General features: G+C 51.0%; 5 protein-coding genes across 5 annotated transcripts; 2 read left to right on the top strand and 3 right to left on the bottom strand.

The window, feature by feature from the left end:
- Nucleotides 1-66: 66 nt before the first annotated feature.
- On the bottom strand, nucleotides 67-2,207 carry MRS44_015787 (uncharacterized protein; the record flags this gene model as incomplete). The annotated part of the gene is made up of 6 exons (XM_046276769.2): nucleotides 67-1,575; nucleotides 1,627-1,726; nucleotides 1,776-1,893; nucleotides 1,942-1,964; nucleotides 2,013-2,028; nucleotides 2,084-2,207. The coding sequence occupies 6 exons, from the start codon at nucleotides 2,205-2,207 to the stop codon at nucleotides 67-69; spliced, it is 1,890 nt and encodes a 629-aa protein (XP_046130064.2).
- A 278-nt stretch (nucleotides 2,208-2,485) lies between these two features.
- Nucleotides 2,486-4,484, bottom strand: MRS44_015786 (uncharacterized protein; the record flags this gene model as incomplete). Its single annotated transcript, XM_065619353.1, has 4 exons — nucleotides 2,486-3,936; nucleotides 3,986-4,128; nucleotides 4,217-4,314; nucleotides 4,365-4,484. The coding sequence occupies 4 exons, from the start codon at nucleotides 4,482-4,484 to the stop codon at nucleotides 2,486-2,488; spliced, it is 1,812 nt and encodes a 603-aa protein (XP_065475425.1).
- A 613-nt stretch (nucleotides 4,485-5,097) lies between these two features.
- MRS44_015785 (uncharacterized protein) lies at nucleotides 5,098-6,039 on the top strand (the record flags this gene model as incomplete). Its single annotated transcript, XM_046276771.2, has 1 exon — nucleotides 5,098-6,039. One exon carries the CDS (start codon nucleotides 5,098-5,100, stop codon nucleotides 6,037-6,039), a length of 942 nt encoding a protein of 313 aa, XP_046130066.2.
- A 4,018-nt stretch (nucleotides 6,040-10,057) lies between these two features.
- Nucleotides 10,058-11,661, bottom strand: MRS44_015784 (uncharacterized protein; the record flags this gene model as incomplete). The annotated part of the gene is made up of 4 exons (XM_065619352.1): nucleotides 10,058-10,615; nucleotides 10,757-10,910; nucleotides 10,963-11,444; nucleotides 11,497-11,661. 4 exons carry the CDS (start codon nucleotides 11,659-11,661, stop codon nucleotides 10,058-10,060), a joined length of 1,359 nt encoding a protein of 452 aa, XP_065475424.1.
- Nucleotides 11,662-13,883: 2,222 nt separating this feature from the next.
- MRS44_015783 (uncharacterized protein) lies at nucleotides 13,884-16,968 on the top strand (the record flags this gene model as incomplete). Its single annotated transcript, XM_065619351.1, has 2 exons — nucleotides 13,884-14,358; nucleotides 14,525-16,968. The coding sequence occupies 2 exons, from the start codon at nucleotides 13,884-13,886 to the stop codon at nucleotides 16,966-16,968; spliced, it is 2,919 nt and encodes a 972-aa protein (XP_065475423.1).
- Nucleotides 16,969-17,144: the final 176 nt, after the last annotated feature.

Raw genomic sequence — 17,144 nt, 5'->3', positions numbered from 1 at the left:
ACGCAGTTGGCGAGTCCTGCCACCACCCCAGGAAATCGCGTCGTAGTAGAAGCCGTCTTCGGTGTTCTAGAGGTCGCCCATGGCATCACTGATCAGGATGAAGTGCTCAAAGAACTTGGCGGCAAGTCTCTCATAGTTTCGACGGTACTTGGCAAGCTCCAGAGCGATGTTGAGCATCGAAAGGCAGTAGAAGGCCATCCACGCGGTGCTATCCGCTTGCTGAAGAACAGCAGTTCCCCCCGTTGGTAAAGGAGCAGATCGATCAAAGGGCCCGATGTTATCTAGGCCAAGGAAGCCGCCTTCAAATATATTCTTCCCTTCGGTATCCTTCCTATTCACCCACCAGGTGAAATTTAGCAGAAGCTTCTGGAAGACATTTTCGAGGAACTCCAAGTCCTGGCGGCCATACATCTTCCGTTCTATCTTGAAGACACGGAACGCAGCCCAAGCGAGCACTGGAGGGTCAACTTCGTCAAAGTTGCAGTCATTCGAAGGAATTTGTCCGCTGGGCTGCATGTAATTCTCCCTGGTGAGTAGATCCAGCTGGTATCTGGCAAAGTCTGGATCCATCATCGCCATGACAACACAGTCAAACGCAGAGTCCCAGGGGTTTGTGAAGGGATATTCCCACGAGTCTCTCACTGACAAAACATGGTCCCAATGAATCTGCTTGCCCTGCTTGTTGTGGACGTTCTTCCGCGTGAAAGGTGGTGATGTTGGGTCTCCTTTCGCCCACTCCTCCCAGTTGAAATGATAGTATTGTTTGGACCACAGAAGGCCAGCGAAGGCCTGACGCTGGATATTTCGTAGATCATCAGACATCGGTAGCGGGCTGAGGCGAGAATAAAATTTATCAGCTTCTTCCCTCCGCCGCTCTATCACATCGTCAAACAGTTCCTCATCCAGATATATGAGAGCCTCGCGCATTAGTTTGAAGCGAACAACGGCACACTCGCCGGGCGTAACACCTCCATCCTCATCAAAGGCATACCAAGAAGCACACTTGGTTCCTGTTTTGCTTGGGTTGGTAGCATCCGCAGCCTTGTTGACAATATGCTTATGAAAGCCGTCCTTCACGTAGGGTGTTTTATTCGTGCCGAGTCCAAGGGCATCCAAGTTGGTCTCGTTCTCGGTGAACAGCATCTTCGGTAACACATCATCCCCACTATCCCCAGTGCCAGGGGATGGAGCATGATTCAAGAAAAGTTCACCAAGTGATTTATGACGAACATGGACCGAATCTTCCCCGATCAGTTTGAGAGATGGCTTCTCTTCCGGGGTGTCGGGTTCGTGCCCCCATGCCCATGTGTTGCGGAACCACGCCTGAGGAATGATATGAATTGGTGCACGCTCATAGCCCCGGTTCCAAGCGCAGACACGGAAGTGAAGGTCCTCAGGGTCGTCGTCGCCTTTCGCAACCTCGATGAAGATGTCCCAGTAGGCATCGTTTTCGAAGACGCCGGTGTCCAGCAAGGTATACTCCCCCTGATCCTTTGGACGTTGGCTATTTTCAAGGATCTTGCGGTAGGGGAACTCTTTCTGAGGATACTTGTAGAGGTACTTCATATAAGAATGCTATAGCCTAACTGTTAGAAAATGTCTGCGGAAGGAATAGCGTGGACAGACAGTAGGGACATTGTCTATATGGAAATGAGCTTCCTTGATAGACTGGCCATGGTTTCCCTCCTCGCTCGATATTCCGAAAAGTCGTTCTTTCAGGATTTCGCTGATACTTATTAGAGCCTGGGATATAATGCTGTTACTGAGGGTCTCACTCTTGGCCATTCCAGAAACTGAATGCGATGTTGAGCCAACCATGTGAGTCGCAAACGCCAGCAATGCCGTCTTCTCCCCACCGATAGGCGCGCTTGCGAGCATCTTCATGGGTGAAGTCTTGCGGAACATTAGTTTTAATCAGAGAATAATTCTGATGTTACTTACAAGCCCAGGGCTTGCCATCGGTGCTTGTCACAGATCAGCAACTATTCTCTTGTCACTTGGGAGAGACGTACGAGTAATCTTCTCTAGCTGCCTTTCGTGTCAGTGATCATTTCTGTCTTGAGCTAGTATTTCTGAAGCCCACCTGTAGCCCATTGTCTCTCAGAAACGTAGGGCCCCCATTTCTTCCAGTATTTGGTACGATCGCGATCCTCCTTCAGCCTCTTTTCTTCTACCGTTAGGAATTCATGACCATCGATGAGGACCATTATGTTAGACAAAGTCCTAAAAGACTCTCAACCGCTAATAGAATGGTGAATTAGGCAAGCGATTTAAGCAGGATGATGCCCAACCCCTCAACTGCTGCAGCCTTACCGGAGGGGCGAGATAAAGACGGGGCGAGTTTCTCCGGTGGTGCAGTTAACGAAGGGCTGGATTATTAATTAACGCTAGTCCGTATGGGTCTCAGTTTTATCTCGGAGTTATCTACGGATACATGTAGTTTTGATACTCCAGCCGATTATCAACCTCAATGACCGCCCTGTCTTCAGAAAATATCCGTGACTGCTCCTCTAGAAGCATCCTTCACCAGATGCGCGTACTTGGCAAGAGCCCCTCTCGTAACAGGCATCTCGAACGGCTTCAGGCAGCCTAGGCGCCTCTTGGCTTCCTCCTCTGTAACGTGTAGCATGTCGATGCGATGAGATACTGCATCAATACAGATCACATCGTCATCCTCGACGATGGCGATAGGTCCCCTTTCAGCTGCTTCCGGAACAATGTGTCCGACGATAAACCCGTGGCTAGCACCAGAGTATCTCCCGTCTGTAATGAGGGCAACGTTCTTAAAGTTGCCGCCAATCAATGACCCTGACGCCCTTAGCTGCTCTGGCATACCGGGGCCGCCTTTGGGACCTTCATACCGCACGACCAAGACAATGTTCTCATCACGAGGCACTTGTCCTTTGTCCAGTGCGGTACACAAAGCCTGCTCGCCATCAAATACTCGCGCCTTGCCAGTGAACTGAAGGCCTTGTTTCCCTGTGATCTTGGCCACAGCTCCTCCGGGGGCAATGTTACCCCGTAAGATCTCGATGTGTCCTGTGGGTTTAATAGGAGCATCAAGAGATCGTATAATCTCCTGCCCCTGAGGAAGGGAAGGCCAGGATTCCACATTCTCTGCCAACGTCTGACCTGTTACAGTCAACGTGTCGCCGTGAAGAAGCCCTCCTGCGATCAACAGTTTGACAACTGACGGGATCCCTCCGATGTTGTATAGATCCTCCATGTTGTATCGTCCACTTGGTTGCATATTGGCGATGTAGGGCGTTTTGTTGGAAGCCCGCTGAAAGTCGTCCAGCGTGAGGTCGACGTTAGCCGTCTTGGCCATGGCAATAGTGTGGAGGACTGAATTGGTGGATCCTCCCAGACACATCATTATCGTGAGAGCGTTCTCAAAAGCCTTCCTGGTCAAGAGGTCGCTGGGTCTAATGTTCTTCTCAAGGCAATTTCGGATAACCTTACCCATGGAGCTGCATTCCCTCATCTTGGTCGGAGATTTGGCCGGTGACGAGGAGGACCCTGGGATAGAGAGACCGAGAACTTCGATGACGACGGCAAGACTGTTGGCAGTGTACATTCCACCACAGGCTCCCGGTCCTGGCACCGCGTTCTTCTCAACATCGCACATGAGCTCCTCGGGCGTGTAGTCGGATCTCTTGGCCCACTCGTTCATCCTACCCAGTATGTATGCGCCTCGGACTTCGGATGAAGTGTTAATGTCGATCGGCCGCTGCAAAAGCTTACTGAAGCCTCCCCGCTGAGTACCGCCGTATATTATCACAGAGGGACGATTGTGCCTCGCGATTCCCATGACACAGCCCGGCATGTTCTTGTCGCAGCCTGGGATCGCGATGCACGCGTCATGGCTTTGGGCACAGGTGACCGTTTCGATGCTATCGGCAATAATTTCACGGGACTGCAGTGAAAACCGCATTCCTGAATCTGTCAGCCATACACCTCGTCGTTGTCTCAAGCAGTTACTCACCGTTATGTCCCATCGTAATGCCATCTGAGACACCAATTGTATTGTACTGCCAGGCAAGAAATCCTTCCTTCATCACTGCTTCCTTGGCCACCTTTCCAATCTCGAGCACTTGGTAGACTGGATTAGTACTCCTAGCGAGGAACCTGGGCGGCTTAAAGCTTACAATGCATGCTAACAGAGGACTCAAAGTCAACTAGGCTTCGTAATCAGTCAATGGGGGAGACGGCTTACTTGCACGGGTTCCCCTCCCACCAGACAGAAGCAATTCCAACCTGCGGGCTGTTTTGCATGGTATGCTCGTCCGGTACTCCGGCGGCGTACAGCATGGTCTCAAAGCACGTCAGCCGTGGCGAAGACCACGGTTCGACGGCTCACTCACCTTGGCAGCGGGAAAGTCATGATCGTTGGTGATGTAGCTGGAGTGTCGGTTCAATCGCAGTTTTCCGTCCTTCTCCGCATTATCTGGGAGACTGGGGAAGTTGAGGTACTGTCTTGACATGGTAACGAATTGCAATGAAAGGGTGGTTGGGTGATTTCGAGATGGGATATCTGAGTGGATCAAGATTCTTGTACCAGACAATTGGCCTAGATCGGAAAGAATGAATTGAAGTCAAGAGTCTAAGAGGAAATTCTCGGTCGAGAAAGGCACCCCGAAGGAACTGTCCGGACCTCGGCGTGGTGCGCCCCGAGACACTCGTCATGCGCGTGATCTTGCTTTATTCGGCAGTTGATGTGTCGTGAGGATGCACGCGAACTAAGTCGGCATGTAGAAAGCATTTTATCCGTTTAACCGCCTAGAAAATAGTTGTGTGATTGCATTGAATGCCTCCTTACTGGCCAGTATGAGTGTTGCTTCTCCAACTGCATGCAGCTCGCTCTTTGCTCTACCGAGCCCTTCCCCGCGTCGACTTCCGTTCGGTTCGGCAATCGATACCCGAGAAGGATCAAGCTCATGAGGAAAGGTTTGAGGATGTCCATGGGCCGTGTAAGCCCCAATAGCACAACATGACACCTGGGGTCTTACAAGATGTCGCTTGGGCACATAACATTGCGCCTCAAGCCATTCTTCTCTTTCGTCGTTCTGTTCACCCTTTCAACTTTTCAATAGGAAAATGGGGAAACGCGTGATCGTTACCGGAGGCTCTGGCGTCGTCGGGCGCTGGGTGATACAATCTCTTCTAAGCCACGGTCACCATGTTCTCAACCTTGACCAGAAGCCACTCGACAACGAAGCCGTCCATACCATCAAATGCGACGTGGCTGACGCAGGCCAGGTGTTCAGCGCATTGAGCAGCAACTTCAAGCTCAAAGAACCTCTTGATGCTGGACCGCCTTCTCCGCCAGATGCAGTCATTCACCTGGCTGGCTATCCCAGACCACTCTTGGCTCCTGACAGCGAGATTTTTCGCTCCAATGTCCTCGGATCTCATAATATCATCGAAGCAGCTTGCAAGCTCGGTGTCCGCAAGATCATCCTAGCCAGCAGTGTCACCATTTACGGCGTCACGTATGCCCAAGGCGTCCAGCACTATCCATCGTTTCCCATCGACGAGTCCTTGAACCCAAGTCCCACGGATCCCTATGCGCTATCAAAATTGGTGGGAGAGACAGTCGCAAAGTCTCTTGCACTTCGATTCGGGGTGGACATTTATTGTTTGCGGATCGGTGCTGTCATCCAACCCCATGAATACGACAATCTCTTCGAAGACTACATCTACAACGCACCTTCATGGGCTGTGCATGGCTGGTCTTATACAGATGCCCGTGACTTGGGTCAGATGGTGCATCGTGGTTTAGAGGTTGAGGGTCTGGGGTGGCAGGTCTTCAATGCTACCAATGATTCAATCACAAACACGACTCCTACAGCAGAGTTTCTGCGTCACCTCTACCCTGAAACACCCATTACAAGGAAGCTAGATGTCTACGAAGCCCCGATGAGCAATAAGAAGATTCGAGAGATGCTGGGTTTTGTCGAGGAGCACCCTTGGAGGAAATACTTTACTAAGTGGCGGCAGGTGGCAGCGAACGACGAGGAGGAGGAAAAGGAGGACTAACAGACGTGAGCTGGAGTTGTAGTTGAGAATAATAGTAACTATTATTATGACTCTATCTGTTTATGTCGACTTGTTGTATTTTGACACCAGAACGAATCTCACTGTTGGACTCCCATGGTAGAATGAAGATGTTCAGAAGTTAGCTCTTGAGGCTTGAAACTCCTGACCAACGGTGACCATGGCAACTCCCGGACATCTCCAACCGCCCCCCTGAGAAAGAGCTACCTTGATCCTCGAACCCTAGCAACGTAAAGGGTTAAGAATGCGGGGGGCATGCGCAAAGACAGCTGACTTGACGATAGCGAAGTGTACTAGAGTCCGAATATCCCACTTTTCAGTAAGCGTAAAATAGCTGACTGGACATACAGACTTCGCGGCTTCGCTGAATGATCCTCCGAGATGGGACCAACGGAGGGCCAACGCCGAAGGTGCTCTTGAATATTACAAGCTAGTGATCTCGGGCATGAACCTTGTCCCGGTGCTGGGAACTTTTAGGCATGCATTACCTCGGTTTACATCGAGCACTTCTTAAGTTTTGTGAGTCACAGTGCATTTATGCCATGGCCACTTTGATCATCTGCTATAGTAGTATCACATCAAACAGGGTACAAACTCCTGGGTACTCGTCAGCTAAACATGAGTCGTTCCTCTCGGCATATGCCTGATGGTGTAAGGTGCTTTAGACAAGGTAGCTTCTAGCGCCTATGCCTTGAGCAGCGCCTTTCTCATGTGCGCGAAAACACCCAACATCAACCTCTTAGCCTTGCCGGAACGGTGTTGTGCTTAGGAAATGAAATCCCCATTGCTCAGTGTCATCTTCTCGAGTCAGCTCAGCCCGGAACCCACCCAGCTGCCTAGGCTGCCTCCTACTTTCATCGATGTTCGCTCCGTAGATTGCCATAGGGAAGGAGATATTGGATATGCACATCAGCTCTAGGAAGATGGGGTGGAGGCTGAGGTACGATCTTCTAGCTCAGTTAACCCATCAAGGGCCGGGCTTCAACTATAAGAAATAACACATTGTCAACACATCATAGCATCCTACTTCAATGCTAACACAGTGGCGTAGAGGCTGGGGTACATGTTTACATAAAGGCCAAGAGCGTATCGCCTTCAGCCTGCCTTAGGTATAGACGCAGTCAGCCTCACGTCAACGGCTATCAATTTGGAAAATACGGTAAGCCACCTCAATTTCTTTCTCGTCCTATTGTAGCTTTCAGACCATCTATTCAGTTACCCCCATTCGTGTAATGAACAACATTGGCCCTCAGACTTCCTTGCCCGTCCCTGAGGGCATCCTCAACTACAACGACACCAACTACATAACTGTAACCCTATGAGCGTTGACTCCCAATGGAGCTGCCCTCGGCACTTTCGAAATCTCGGCTGGCAGACCCGTGCTTTCGGGCTATCAGAAGCCAAAAGCCGCACTTCAGCCTGCTTCGGTAAGAAGGCAGGGGCGTACTGAATCACCCACAAGGAGTGAGGTCGATAAAGCCCACAGTGACAATATTTCCCTGAAGATTGGTGTGCAGTCGATCAGAAATCTCTACCGAGCTCCCAGGATCAAACTGGTGTTCTGGATGCTCTTGTTCATCACGTCTTTTCCCCTTCATTTCATTTATTCTTCAACAGCGCCATCTTTCAGACTGAATACATGAGCTCAGACTGGAACTTAACAATCGCATCAGAGGGTTTCATCTACGGTGCCAAATATTACCCTCCTGGGGTAGTTGTGTTGCCACCCGTGGACGGCTCTGGCAGATCACTTCTTGGAGTCCCCGGATATGGACAAAACCCGCCCTTTTCCAAATTCTTCGATCTAAAAAGCGATGTTTCCAAGAGAATCAAGTTTGCGGCCGATCATTCTCATGATTGGAAAAGGCTCGAAGCCTCTGATTGTCTTGACCAATATCAACGCTGTTCTGAGCGCGTCGACTTGGGCGACCTCGTCATGATTGTCAAGTCAAATAACTTATCTTCCATGGCATCCGACGATTATACACAAGGTTGGAAGCAGAGCGCCATCTTCAATCTGACCGGGGTATCCGATGGGCCCAAAGATGGATGGCATCAGAAAGTCCCTGCAAATGCGACCAACTCTCTCTGGTACACTGCAAGATGCCGATCACAGTTGTTGTCCGGCATGTACCAAAACCGATCATGTTCGCAGACCTGCATAAAGGCACTTGCCTTTAGTGACTTGGAAAGATTAATCATCTCTTTCCAAACGAGGCCAAAGCCTCCCGCTCCATCAACGTACACCAATTCGTTTCTCGGTGGCATATCCACAACTTCGCCTGACCTAATCGGCGATGCAATGAACGTTGACTTAGAATACTGCCTGGCACAGAAACTCCCCAGATGCAAGGTTTGTGTATCAAATGGACTTCTGATTGTTGTCATATCTATCGGTCTCAAAGCCGGCCTCTGCCTCATGGTATTACACTATTTGCCCAAAGATCCATTTATTGTCCCGGGGATGCTATCACATCTTTTATATGCTCTCCTGAAAATTTCACAACTGGACGATGCCTCTTGGATAGAGAGCATGAGGGTGTTCTGGGTGAAAGGAGCTACCCCTTTGTTAGTGCACCAATGCATTGGCACCCAGAACGCCGGAGATGGTCCAGGTCAATCGAGGGAATGGTCTGGGCTCGAAACTACGTACTCCTCATCACCAACTTCATGTTTCTTTTTGCTATGTTCTTTCTCTCGCAATCTTCAAATCCACTCGGCAACCAGAGCTTTTCACAGAGCGTGGAAAACGGGGTTCTCGATATCTCTGGAGCAACCGCCAATGAGTTTATACCAGCCGTTCTCAAAGTCAACTTGCCTCAGCTTCTCCTCTCGCTGTTTTACTTTAACTACAACTCGCTTTTCACTCGTCTATGCGCCGAGAAGGAATGGAGTTCATACGGGACAGACACCTCCCATTGCGAGTGACTGAACCACAAGGACAGCAGCGATCGACATTCAGACTACAATTGCCGTATCGATACAGCGTACCCTTGATCTCGGCAAGCATCTTTCTACACTGGTTGGTGTCAAGAGCCCTATATGTCTTTGTTTTTGAAGGGGGTAAGTTGTCCCGTGCTGTGTAAGCCGCGGTGTCTGATGCTCAGCTATTCGTTAGGATACTTTGAACCTCCGACAGTCGACCTCAACCTAGCACGACAGACGAGACTTAGTGACGACGCCTTCATTGGGATTGGGTGGTCGGCTCCAGCGTTGCTCGCGCTCCTGGTCGCTGTTTCTATCATGACCATTCTACCTTTGATCCTCACACGACCCACCATCAAGAGCCCAATGCCACTTGCGGTGAGCAGCTCTTTGGTCTTGTCTGCAGCTTGCCATGTTCCCATCCTCGAAGACTTAACAATAGACGCCTCTGAGAGGCCAGCCCCAGAGTCCGAATCTAGATGTAAGTCAGCTTTGGGGCGAGTCGAAGGCTGCTCATCCGATCAAGAGGCCGCTCAGAGGTTCAGCGGATCAACACTATTCGAGAGGGAACACCTTCTAGCACTTCCAAATGCGCCTCTACAGATCCAAGAGCGGGGAAGCACGGATATCGAAGCTCACGCTCAAAGGCCTAGTGATCTGGACATAGAACGATACCTGCTGAATGTATCACAGAGCCATCTCCGTTGGGGGGGGGGGGGGGGGGCGAGGGCGCAAGTACTTGGAGGTAAACAGCGCGTCAACGTCAAGAACATTATAGGGCATTTGAGTTTTGGTACAAGACAGCACGATATTGGTGAACCAATTAGGGGACGGCTGTATACGTAACACAGATTTCGAGAACAGATGGCTCAATATCACTACTAGTCACCGTTTGTACCAAGACTTCTGCAAACTGTCAAACATAGCCCAAATGGTATCATAGAATGTATTGAATAGTGACGCTTTACTATATCTGATCATAAAGATATATGGTCTCTCAACGATCCACCGTATCCTCCTCTCAGCCTCACATGCCCATACTCCAAGACGCTGATCCACCACTCCTCACCCCTCATCAGTAGACGTAAAAGTTGGTCTCCTCAGGGTTCTGCTCCCTGATCTTCTTGTTCTGTCGCTGCAGAGCAATCCTCAACACCCACGCGCAAATGCACACGCCTGCTGAGAAAGCAATGCAAGCCACCATGGGTTGAAGGTAGCGAGGAGCAGCAGACTTGGGCCACAGGTAAGGAGTGTAAACACTAGCAAGGTTGCCAAATGTGTTGCACATTGCGATCGCAACAGCCTTCTTTTCATCAGTCTGTCCGACGACAGAGGCTGTCCAACCGAGAATGATGTTGTTGACGCCGTATGTGGCACCGACGAAGAGCATGATTCCCACAAAGCGGACGGGCACGTTGAGGGTTGCGCAGCACATGGCGAAACCAACAATTGCAACGGCCTTGCTGAGTGTTGTGTGCCAGGTTCGCTCATTGAAGCGTCCTGATGACCAGGAGACGGCAATGGAGACGAAACCAGAGAAGAGGTAAGGAGGGCAGGTCAGGACCAGCGTGATGGTGGTGTTATATCCGAGGGTCTCGATGACTGTGGGAAGGAAGTTCTTGAATCCGTTGGCCTATTGCACTAGTCAGAATGCCGTTTGTATAGTTTCTCGCCGAGCAATCACGTACAGAAAGATGAAGGTTGTCCATCAGGCAGAAGACCCAAGTGCGCCAGTCAGAAGCAGCCTCGCGGAGACCAGTCCAAACAGAGGTACCCTCGCGACGGCCGGTAGTATCGCGGCAGATACGGTCATGAGCCAGCTGCCGTTCCTCGGGGTAAGCCATCGCGTCTTGAGGGGGCTGTCGGGGAGGGTGAAGAAACCGAGGATGGCGACGCCGATGGAAATGGCACCCTGGATGATGAAGAGCCTGTATTCTCAATGTCAGATAAGTTCAATGCTCAAGACACTCATCATCTTACCATTGCCAACCAGCCAGACCATGGACCTTATCAAGCTTCGCAAAGATGGGAGCCGCAATCAGACCAGAAAAGGAGCTGGCCATCATGTTTCCAGTGTAGAAAATGGACATGCGCGTCGCAATCTCCTTGCGGTTGTAGAACATGGAGATCATGTAAAGAGCACCAGGATAAAACGGCGCTTCTGTAATTCCGAGCAGGAATCGGCACACCAGCATGCTCTCGTAGCTGTTCGCCTTGTACGTCAGGAGAGACAAGATGGACCAAGCCATGCAGAAGCCAGCCATGTACCACGAAGGTCGCACGCGGTTGAGGATCATGTTGGAGGGGATCTGGCCGCAGAGGTAGCCTACGAAGAGGATCGACACGCAGGTGTTGTATTGAGTGCCCTTGAGGCCTAGGTCGTCTTCGAGGCCGTTCAGTCGTCCGTTAATCATGGCGTTGCGATCGAGGAAGTTGAAAAAGTACATGAGCCAGAGAATGGGCTGAGGATGAGAGTCAGATAAGCTTCAATTGAGAGAAGACGCGGACACTGACCATCATGTACCAGTCCAGCTTCTTGACGAGGGCAATCTCCTTGGGGTCCGTCTTTGCGCTGGCGCCAAACGCGTCGAGCTTGACATTCTGATCCGTCTTCTGAATCTGATCTTCTTCATCTCGCGTCTCGACATGCGAGATGTTGTTCTTGCCGTCGTGTGCCATGATTGCTGAGATGGTTGGACAATGGGGACAGTCCTGCTCGGGGTGATACGGTCGAGAGAAGGTCTGATGTTCCAAATCCTCGAAGAAGGTTCCCCAACACTTTATACCACAAAAGTCACAACCGGGGAATCCTTGGTTGGGGCGTTTCTAAACCTGGCATCTGACCGAACGGCTTCATCTCAATGCCCCCGTTCGCTTTGCGGGGATGCGGGGAAAGCCAGTCTGGGGAAGAGGATTGCAGCGCTAACGAAGCAAGGACAAGGGCGAGGCTTCGGTTCCACCAATCTCAAGAACGGGTAGGGTGACCTCCGGGTCGGAAAAGCATCAAGAGTCACTTTTCCGAGGCGGCCTGCTTTGCCGATCCCTCCACCAACCTCTCGAGACGTAGCCGAACCTTGCTTCCTTATCCTAGCCAATGGCACTCGCAAGGTGATGACTGATGGTGAAATAGCCAGGATTACGGAAGGTTGCCGAGATCGACGGTATATGGTCGGTCGGCTGAAAGGTCGTTCGTCCGGTAGGACAACCGACTGGAGGCTAAATTGAACGATGGGCGTTGTTTGCTACCGAAATCATCTTGACAGACACCATTCCATGTTATTTGGGTGACATTGAAGGATTAGCTCTGTCACGTTTTGAGCTTATTGTGAGTTCATGTCGTGACGAGGAGTGGGTTATTGATATGAGATGTCACTTGCTAGTTATCTCATCTCTCTTTCGGAGTTCGGCCCGTATAAGCACGTCCCTTTTCTTTTCCGTGGGGACAAAAGGGTGATGGTCTTGAATCAATGAAAGCACGCTGATTACAGGGCGCTCTCATGTCTATTCTATATAGAGATTAATATCACTATTGGTGGAGAGACAGACTCAACCCAATCTTTGAGAGAGAAAAACATGATGATAAGGTATTTCATTTCTATGCGAAGACGAAGATAGGACTAGTTACTGTCGTGGCTCATGGATTTGTTGACTGGGTCACTTTCCTTTGTCCAAAGACTGTCTGTCATCGTGGTATCATCAATAGTTGTCGACACATTGCTTGTATCAAGTTTAAATAAATAAAACACATAGTAGCCAGTAACGGTGTTTCTATCAACTTGAAAGAAGTACTAAAGCCCATCTGTCACCGGTAGCATTGTTCTTGTTGGGGCTATCGGGTAGGCACTTGTCCACGGGTTTATGGCGGGGAAGCGGGACGAACCTTGTCGCGTGTGATGTCTCACAAGGATTGGTCAAGATATGCAAGGGATACAATGACAAGGCTGGCTGTTTTGTCTAGGACTCTCCTTTTTCCCTCAAAGAGGTCCTCGTTCGTGGTAGACATGCCTACAGAAGGTCGGAAAGCTCTAACATTGCTGACGAGAGTACTTACCTAAAAGCCCATGTTAGTCCTGCAGCCAGTCACTTGCAGTCACACCACAGAATGCTGCAGAGAAATGCATGAGCCAAGTTTCTGCAGGAAATTATCGTCGTGTATCAACCATAGAAAATTGGAGATTTCAGCAGTTGATCATGAAACCTGCATGGCGATCTTGCTCTTTTGAGTTCAGCATCGATATTTCAAGCCACCATCGAGATGGCTGAAGATGTCAATGATGAAGGTGTGCAATTGGCCGGCCAAGGGTATTTCAAACAGAAGTGTTTCAGCCCTCACAAAGGGCAGGCATCCAACGTGCATACAAGGAGCAAGAGATGCAAGCCACGTTGGCCCAAAGGCATGTGACAACTCAGCGGAGTGCGTGCTGTGCTACGCGGCAGGGCGTATGAATGTCTCGATATTCTCAATCTTCATTCTTTTTGGGGGACTGGAAGTCTCATTGTGCCCCCTCCTGGTTGCGCAACTCTGCAGTGAAAGGCTAAGGAGTTCATCAAACTAATTGCTCTTCAACTACCACCAGTTTCAGATTCACATTCTGAAGCGATCACCTGCTTCTCAAAAGTCGGTGGAGACTCTCGATTCTCTGATTGCCGAGAGGAAGGTCACAGGGCTGACCAAGCCAAAGAAACAATTGAAACTATTGCAAGTCCAGGCCTACTAGTCCCGCCACGTCCAACGCCCTTTTCCCCATGCAGTCTAGACCAAGACCGATCGACCAGTCGTTCCTGAAGGGCTTCGCTACAGCGTCGAATCAGAGCACAGAGACCGAGTCTAGATCGATGCACGTCCTCAGCTGGCTCTGTAAGGGTCCTCCACTTGGAAGAGCTGGTGCTTGAAATCGTTGATGCGCCTCAACGCCAGTGGTAAGCCACTCGTGTTCAGCTCAGAGAGGGCTGAATTCCTTAAAGAGGTGGTGGCAGCTGGTTGCCCCTTTCTTCCATTCCTCTGGGAAATTGGGTCTTTCTGCTGTGAAAACAACCACCTCGAGGGCATCCCCTCGACGATATTCCCCTTCGGATTGGAGTCGCCATCTCGAGCTGCACCCAGCAAGATCGGAGCCATGAACAAGTGGCTACTGGTTGCGTCGCTCGCCGCTTCGGCGTCGGCGACATGCTACTACCCCGACGGCAGCAACGCGGCCAAGGATTACAAGTATGAGCCTTGTGGTAACTCGACGACGACTTATTCGACTTGCTGCTATTTTGGTGAGGGCGACAAGTGCTTGGCGAATGGACTGTGCAACCAGCCAGATCGATTCGACTACCGTGCGGCTTGCCAGAACAAGGACTGGTCGAATTGTCCCGAGATTTGCATGGACAGTGAGTGATGTTCTTCATTTGGTACGGGCAACTCTAACATTAACTGTCTGCAGCCGATTCCGGCACCTGGTTCGCTCTCCAAGAATGCGGCAAGAATAAATACTGCTGCCCCCGGCCGACGGAAGCGATTGTTGCAAGAGCGGCGCCGTTATCTACACCCTCGCAGCCCCGATCCCAGACAGCGACAGTGACACCAGTAGCGACTCCAACAGCGAGGCCGAGAGTGGAACTGCCGCTGCTGGAGCTGCTGACGCAACTCGAACCGGAAGCTCCACAGCAGAAACAAGCTCAAGCTCAAGCGACGACAAGGGAGGAGCTCCTATCGAGGCCATCGTTGGAGGAGTTGTTGGAGGTATCGCCGTGATTGTGATCTTGGCCGTGGGAGGTTTCTGCTTCTTCAGACGCCGAGGAAAGAAGCCCGCCGCTTCGCCAGAGGGAACGGCCATCGTGGAAGGCGGTGCAGGCTCGAGCGCATCCAACAGCAGCGACATTAGCAAAGAAAAGGCAGCTGCGTACAAGCAGCCTCAATCGGGTGTGGCCGAGGTCGAGGGTACCGCAGGCAATGTCTACACGGAGGCCGACTCCACGGCTATCAGCAAGGCTCGTTTCAATGTCCGACAAGAAGTCGATGAAGAGGCTCGCATTGCTGCCGAGGGAAAGAAGGCCGATACGTACCGGTCTACAGCGCCTCAGAAGGAGCAGCAGCATTTCGCAGAGATCGAGGGATCCCGGGGCAACGTCTACTCCGAGGCCGATTCGCAGGCCATCAGCAAGGCCCGGTTCGACGCATGGCGACAAGCTGAGGAGATCTCGCAGTTCTCTTACCAGCAGGAAAAGCCAACTATCAAGCCTGTCATTAGCCCAACTGCATCGCCCAACTTGGCCGAGATTGCTGGTAGCCCAGGCAATGTCTACACCGAAGCGGACTCGCAACCTGTCACCCACACTCATTCTACGATTGTGTCGCACCCGTCTGGTGGCTTGTCTTCTACGACTTCGTCCCCAAGCATTGATCAGTCAAGCATCAATCACTCGGCGTTTCACAGCGCGTACGCCAGCCCAGTGAACAGCCACGGACACATGACCAGCTTGCCTCACGATACAACTCTTCATCAGCTTGATCACCATACCCATAGCTCGGAGACGAAGCCAACAGCCAGTCAGCCCAACATCAACATACCAGGCGTTCAAAGCTTCACGGAGACCGAAAATACTGGAACCGTCTTTACCGAAAGTGTCTCGCAAGCCATCAATCACCCCCATGGTGCTACGACGCACCATACTTCGAGCACTGAGCTGTCTTCTGCTGAGACCAAGCCAGCCCTTGACTTGCCGGATATTCAAGCCTCTGGAGGAAGCCTGTGGGATGTTCATGCCAGCAGCGCCCATGCTGCAACCTCTCAGCCGGCATCCAAGATCAACCACCCGAGCTTTGCTGAGGCTGAGGGTAGTGCAGGAACCATATTCACTGAAGCCGACTCATACGCTATTGACAAGCCTCATCCTACTTCCTTCCAGCTGCTTGGTGACAACACTTTGACTTCAACAAGTCACCACATCGGACACCAGACTAGCTTTACAAACACCATTGAATCTCCGGGTATCGTGTCTACGGAATCTCATTCTCATACTGTCAGCATCCCCCAATCGACGACCGTGACTACGACGACAACTCACACTTCATCTTCATCTGAGAAGCCATCTTCTGGAGTCGGACAACAAAGCTTTGCAGAAGCTGAAGGAAGCCCGGGCAACGTTTACACCGAAGTTGATTCGCAGCCAATTGGAAAGCCTCGCCCCGGAAACCAAGCCGAGGAGCATGTGTCGGGAGGGTCTGAAGATGTAACTGAGTCGTCGACACATCAGACACACCAGCACCATACCTCTACTATCGGTGAGACAACAACTACTAGCTTTTACACCGAAGTCGTCTCTCACTCCACCACCCAAGAGAAGCCCACAACACAAAAGCCCATGGAGTCGAGCGTGGTAGAGGTCGAGGGAAGTGCCGGCAACAGATACACCGAGGCCGACTCACAGCCGATCAATCCCACCCGCATCGAGAACCAGCATTCTCACGAGCAGACACAAGCTACCTCCGGAGGCAATTCTCTTACGATGCAACAGCAACTGGACTTGGCCGAGATTGAAGGAAGTGCCGGCAAGCTCTTCCTAGAGGCCGACTCGACGGCTATCAGCCCAGCTCGCTCAGAGGACACAACGCCTTTTGGAAAGTCGACCGCGAATATTACTCAACTAAGTCTTCCCGAGATTGAGGGCAGCCAAGGAACCATCTTTGTGGAAGCCGATTCTCAGATTCTTGAGTGGACCAAGGAGGAGCCCAAGACGATCACACAGCAAACTTCTACCCTGACTGAAGTTGAAGGCACCCCGGGAAATGTGTACTCTGAGGCTGATTCAAAGGCCTTCAATCAGAGTCACACCAAGGAGAGCGCTTCAGAGCTTGACGCACCACTACGGAAGCTTGTCGAGATTGAGGGAAGTGCGGGAAACGTTTACAGTGAAGCTGATTCGAAGATCGTCAGCGTGGAGCGTCGTGAGGAGACCAGGACAACGACTGAGACCAAGGGGACGCACGAGCTGTCATAATACAGGAGAGGATAGCCTAGTTTACTATCATGCAATTTAGCTCCCTAATTTACACTCCACATCAAGAGATACTATTCCATGGATGGAGTAATTGTCGTATCCTTACATTTCTACTATGCCCTGATCAAATCGCATGAACAGTAACTATGTACACTAGAATATACAGGTTTCTATCT

This window comes from Fusarium solani (genome assembly GCF_023522795.1).
Source record: "Fusarium solani strain SB1 chromosome Unknown bctg00000011, whole genome shotgun sequence".
Lineage (NCBI taxonomy): Eukaryota > Fungi > Ascomycota > Sordariomycetes > Hypocreales > Nectriaceae > Fusarium > Fusarium solani.
This window is presented reverse-complemented; position numbering and strand designations above follow the sequence as displayed.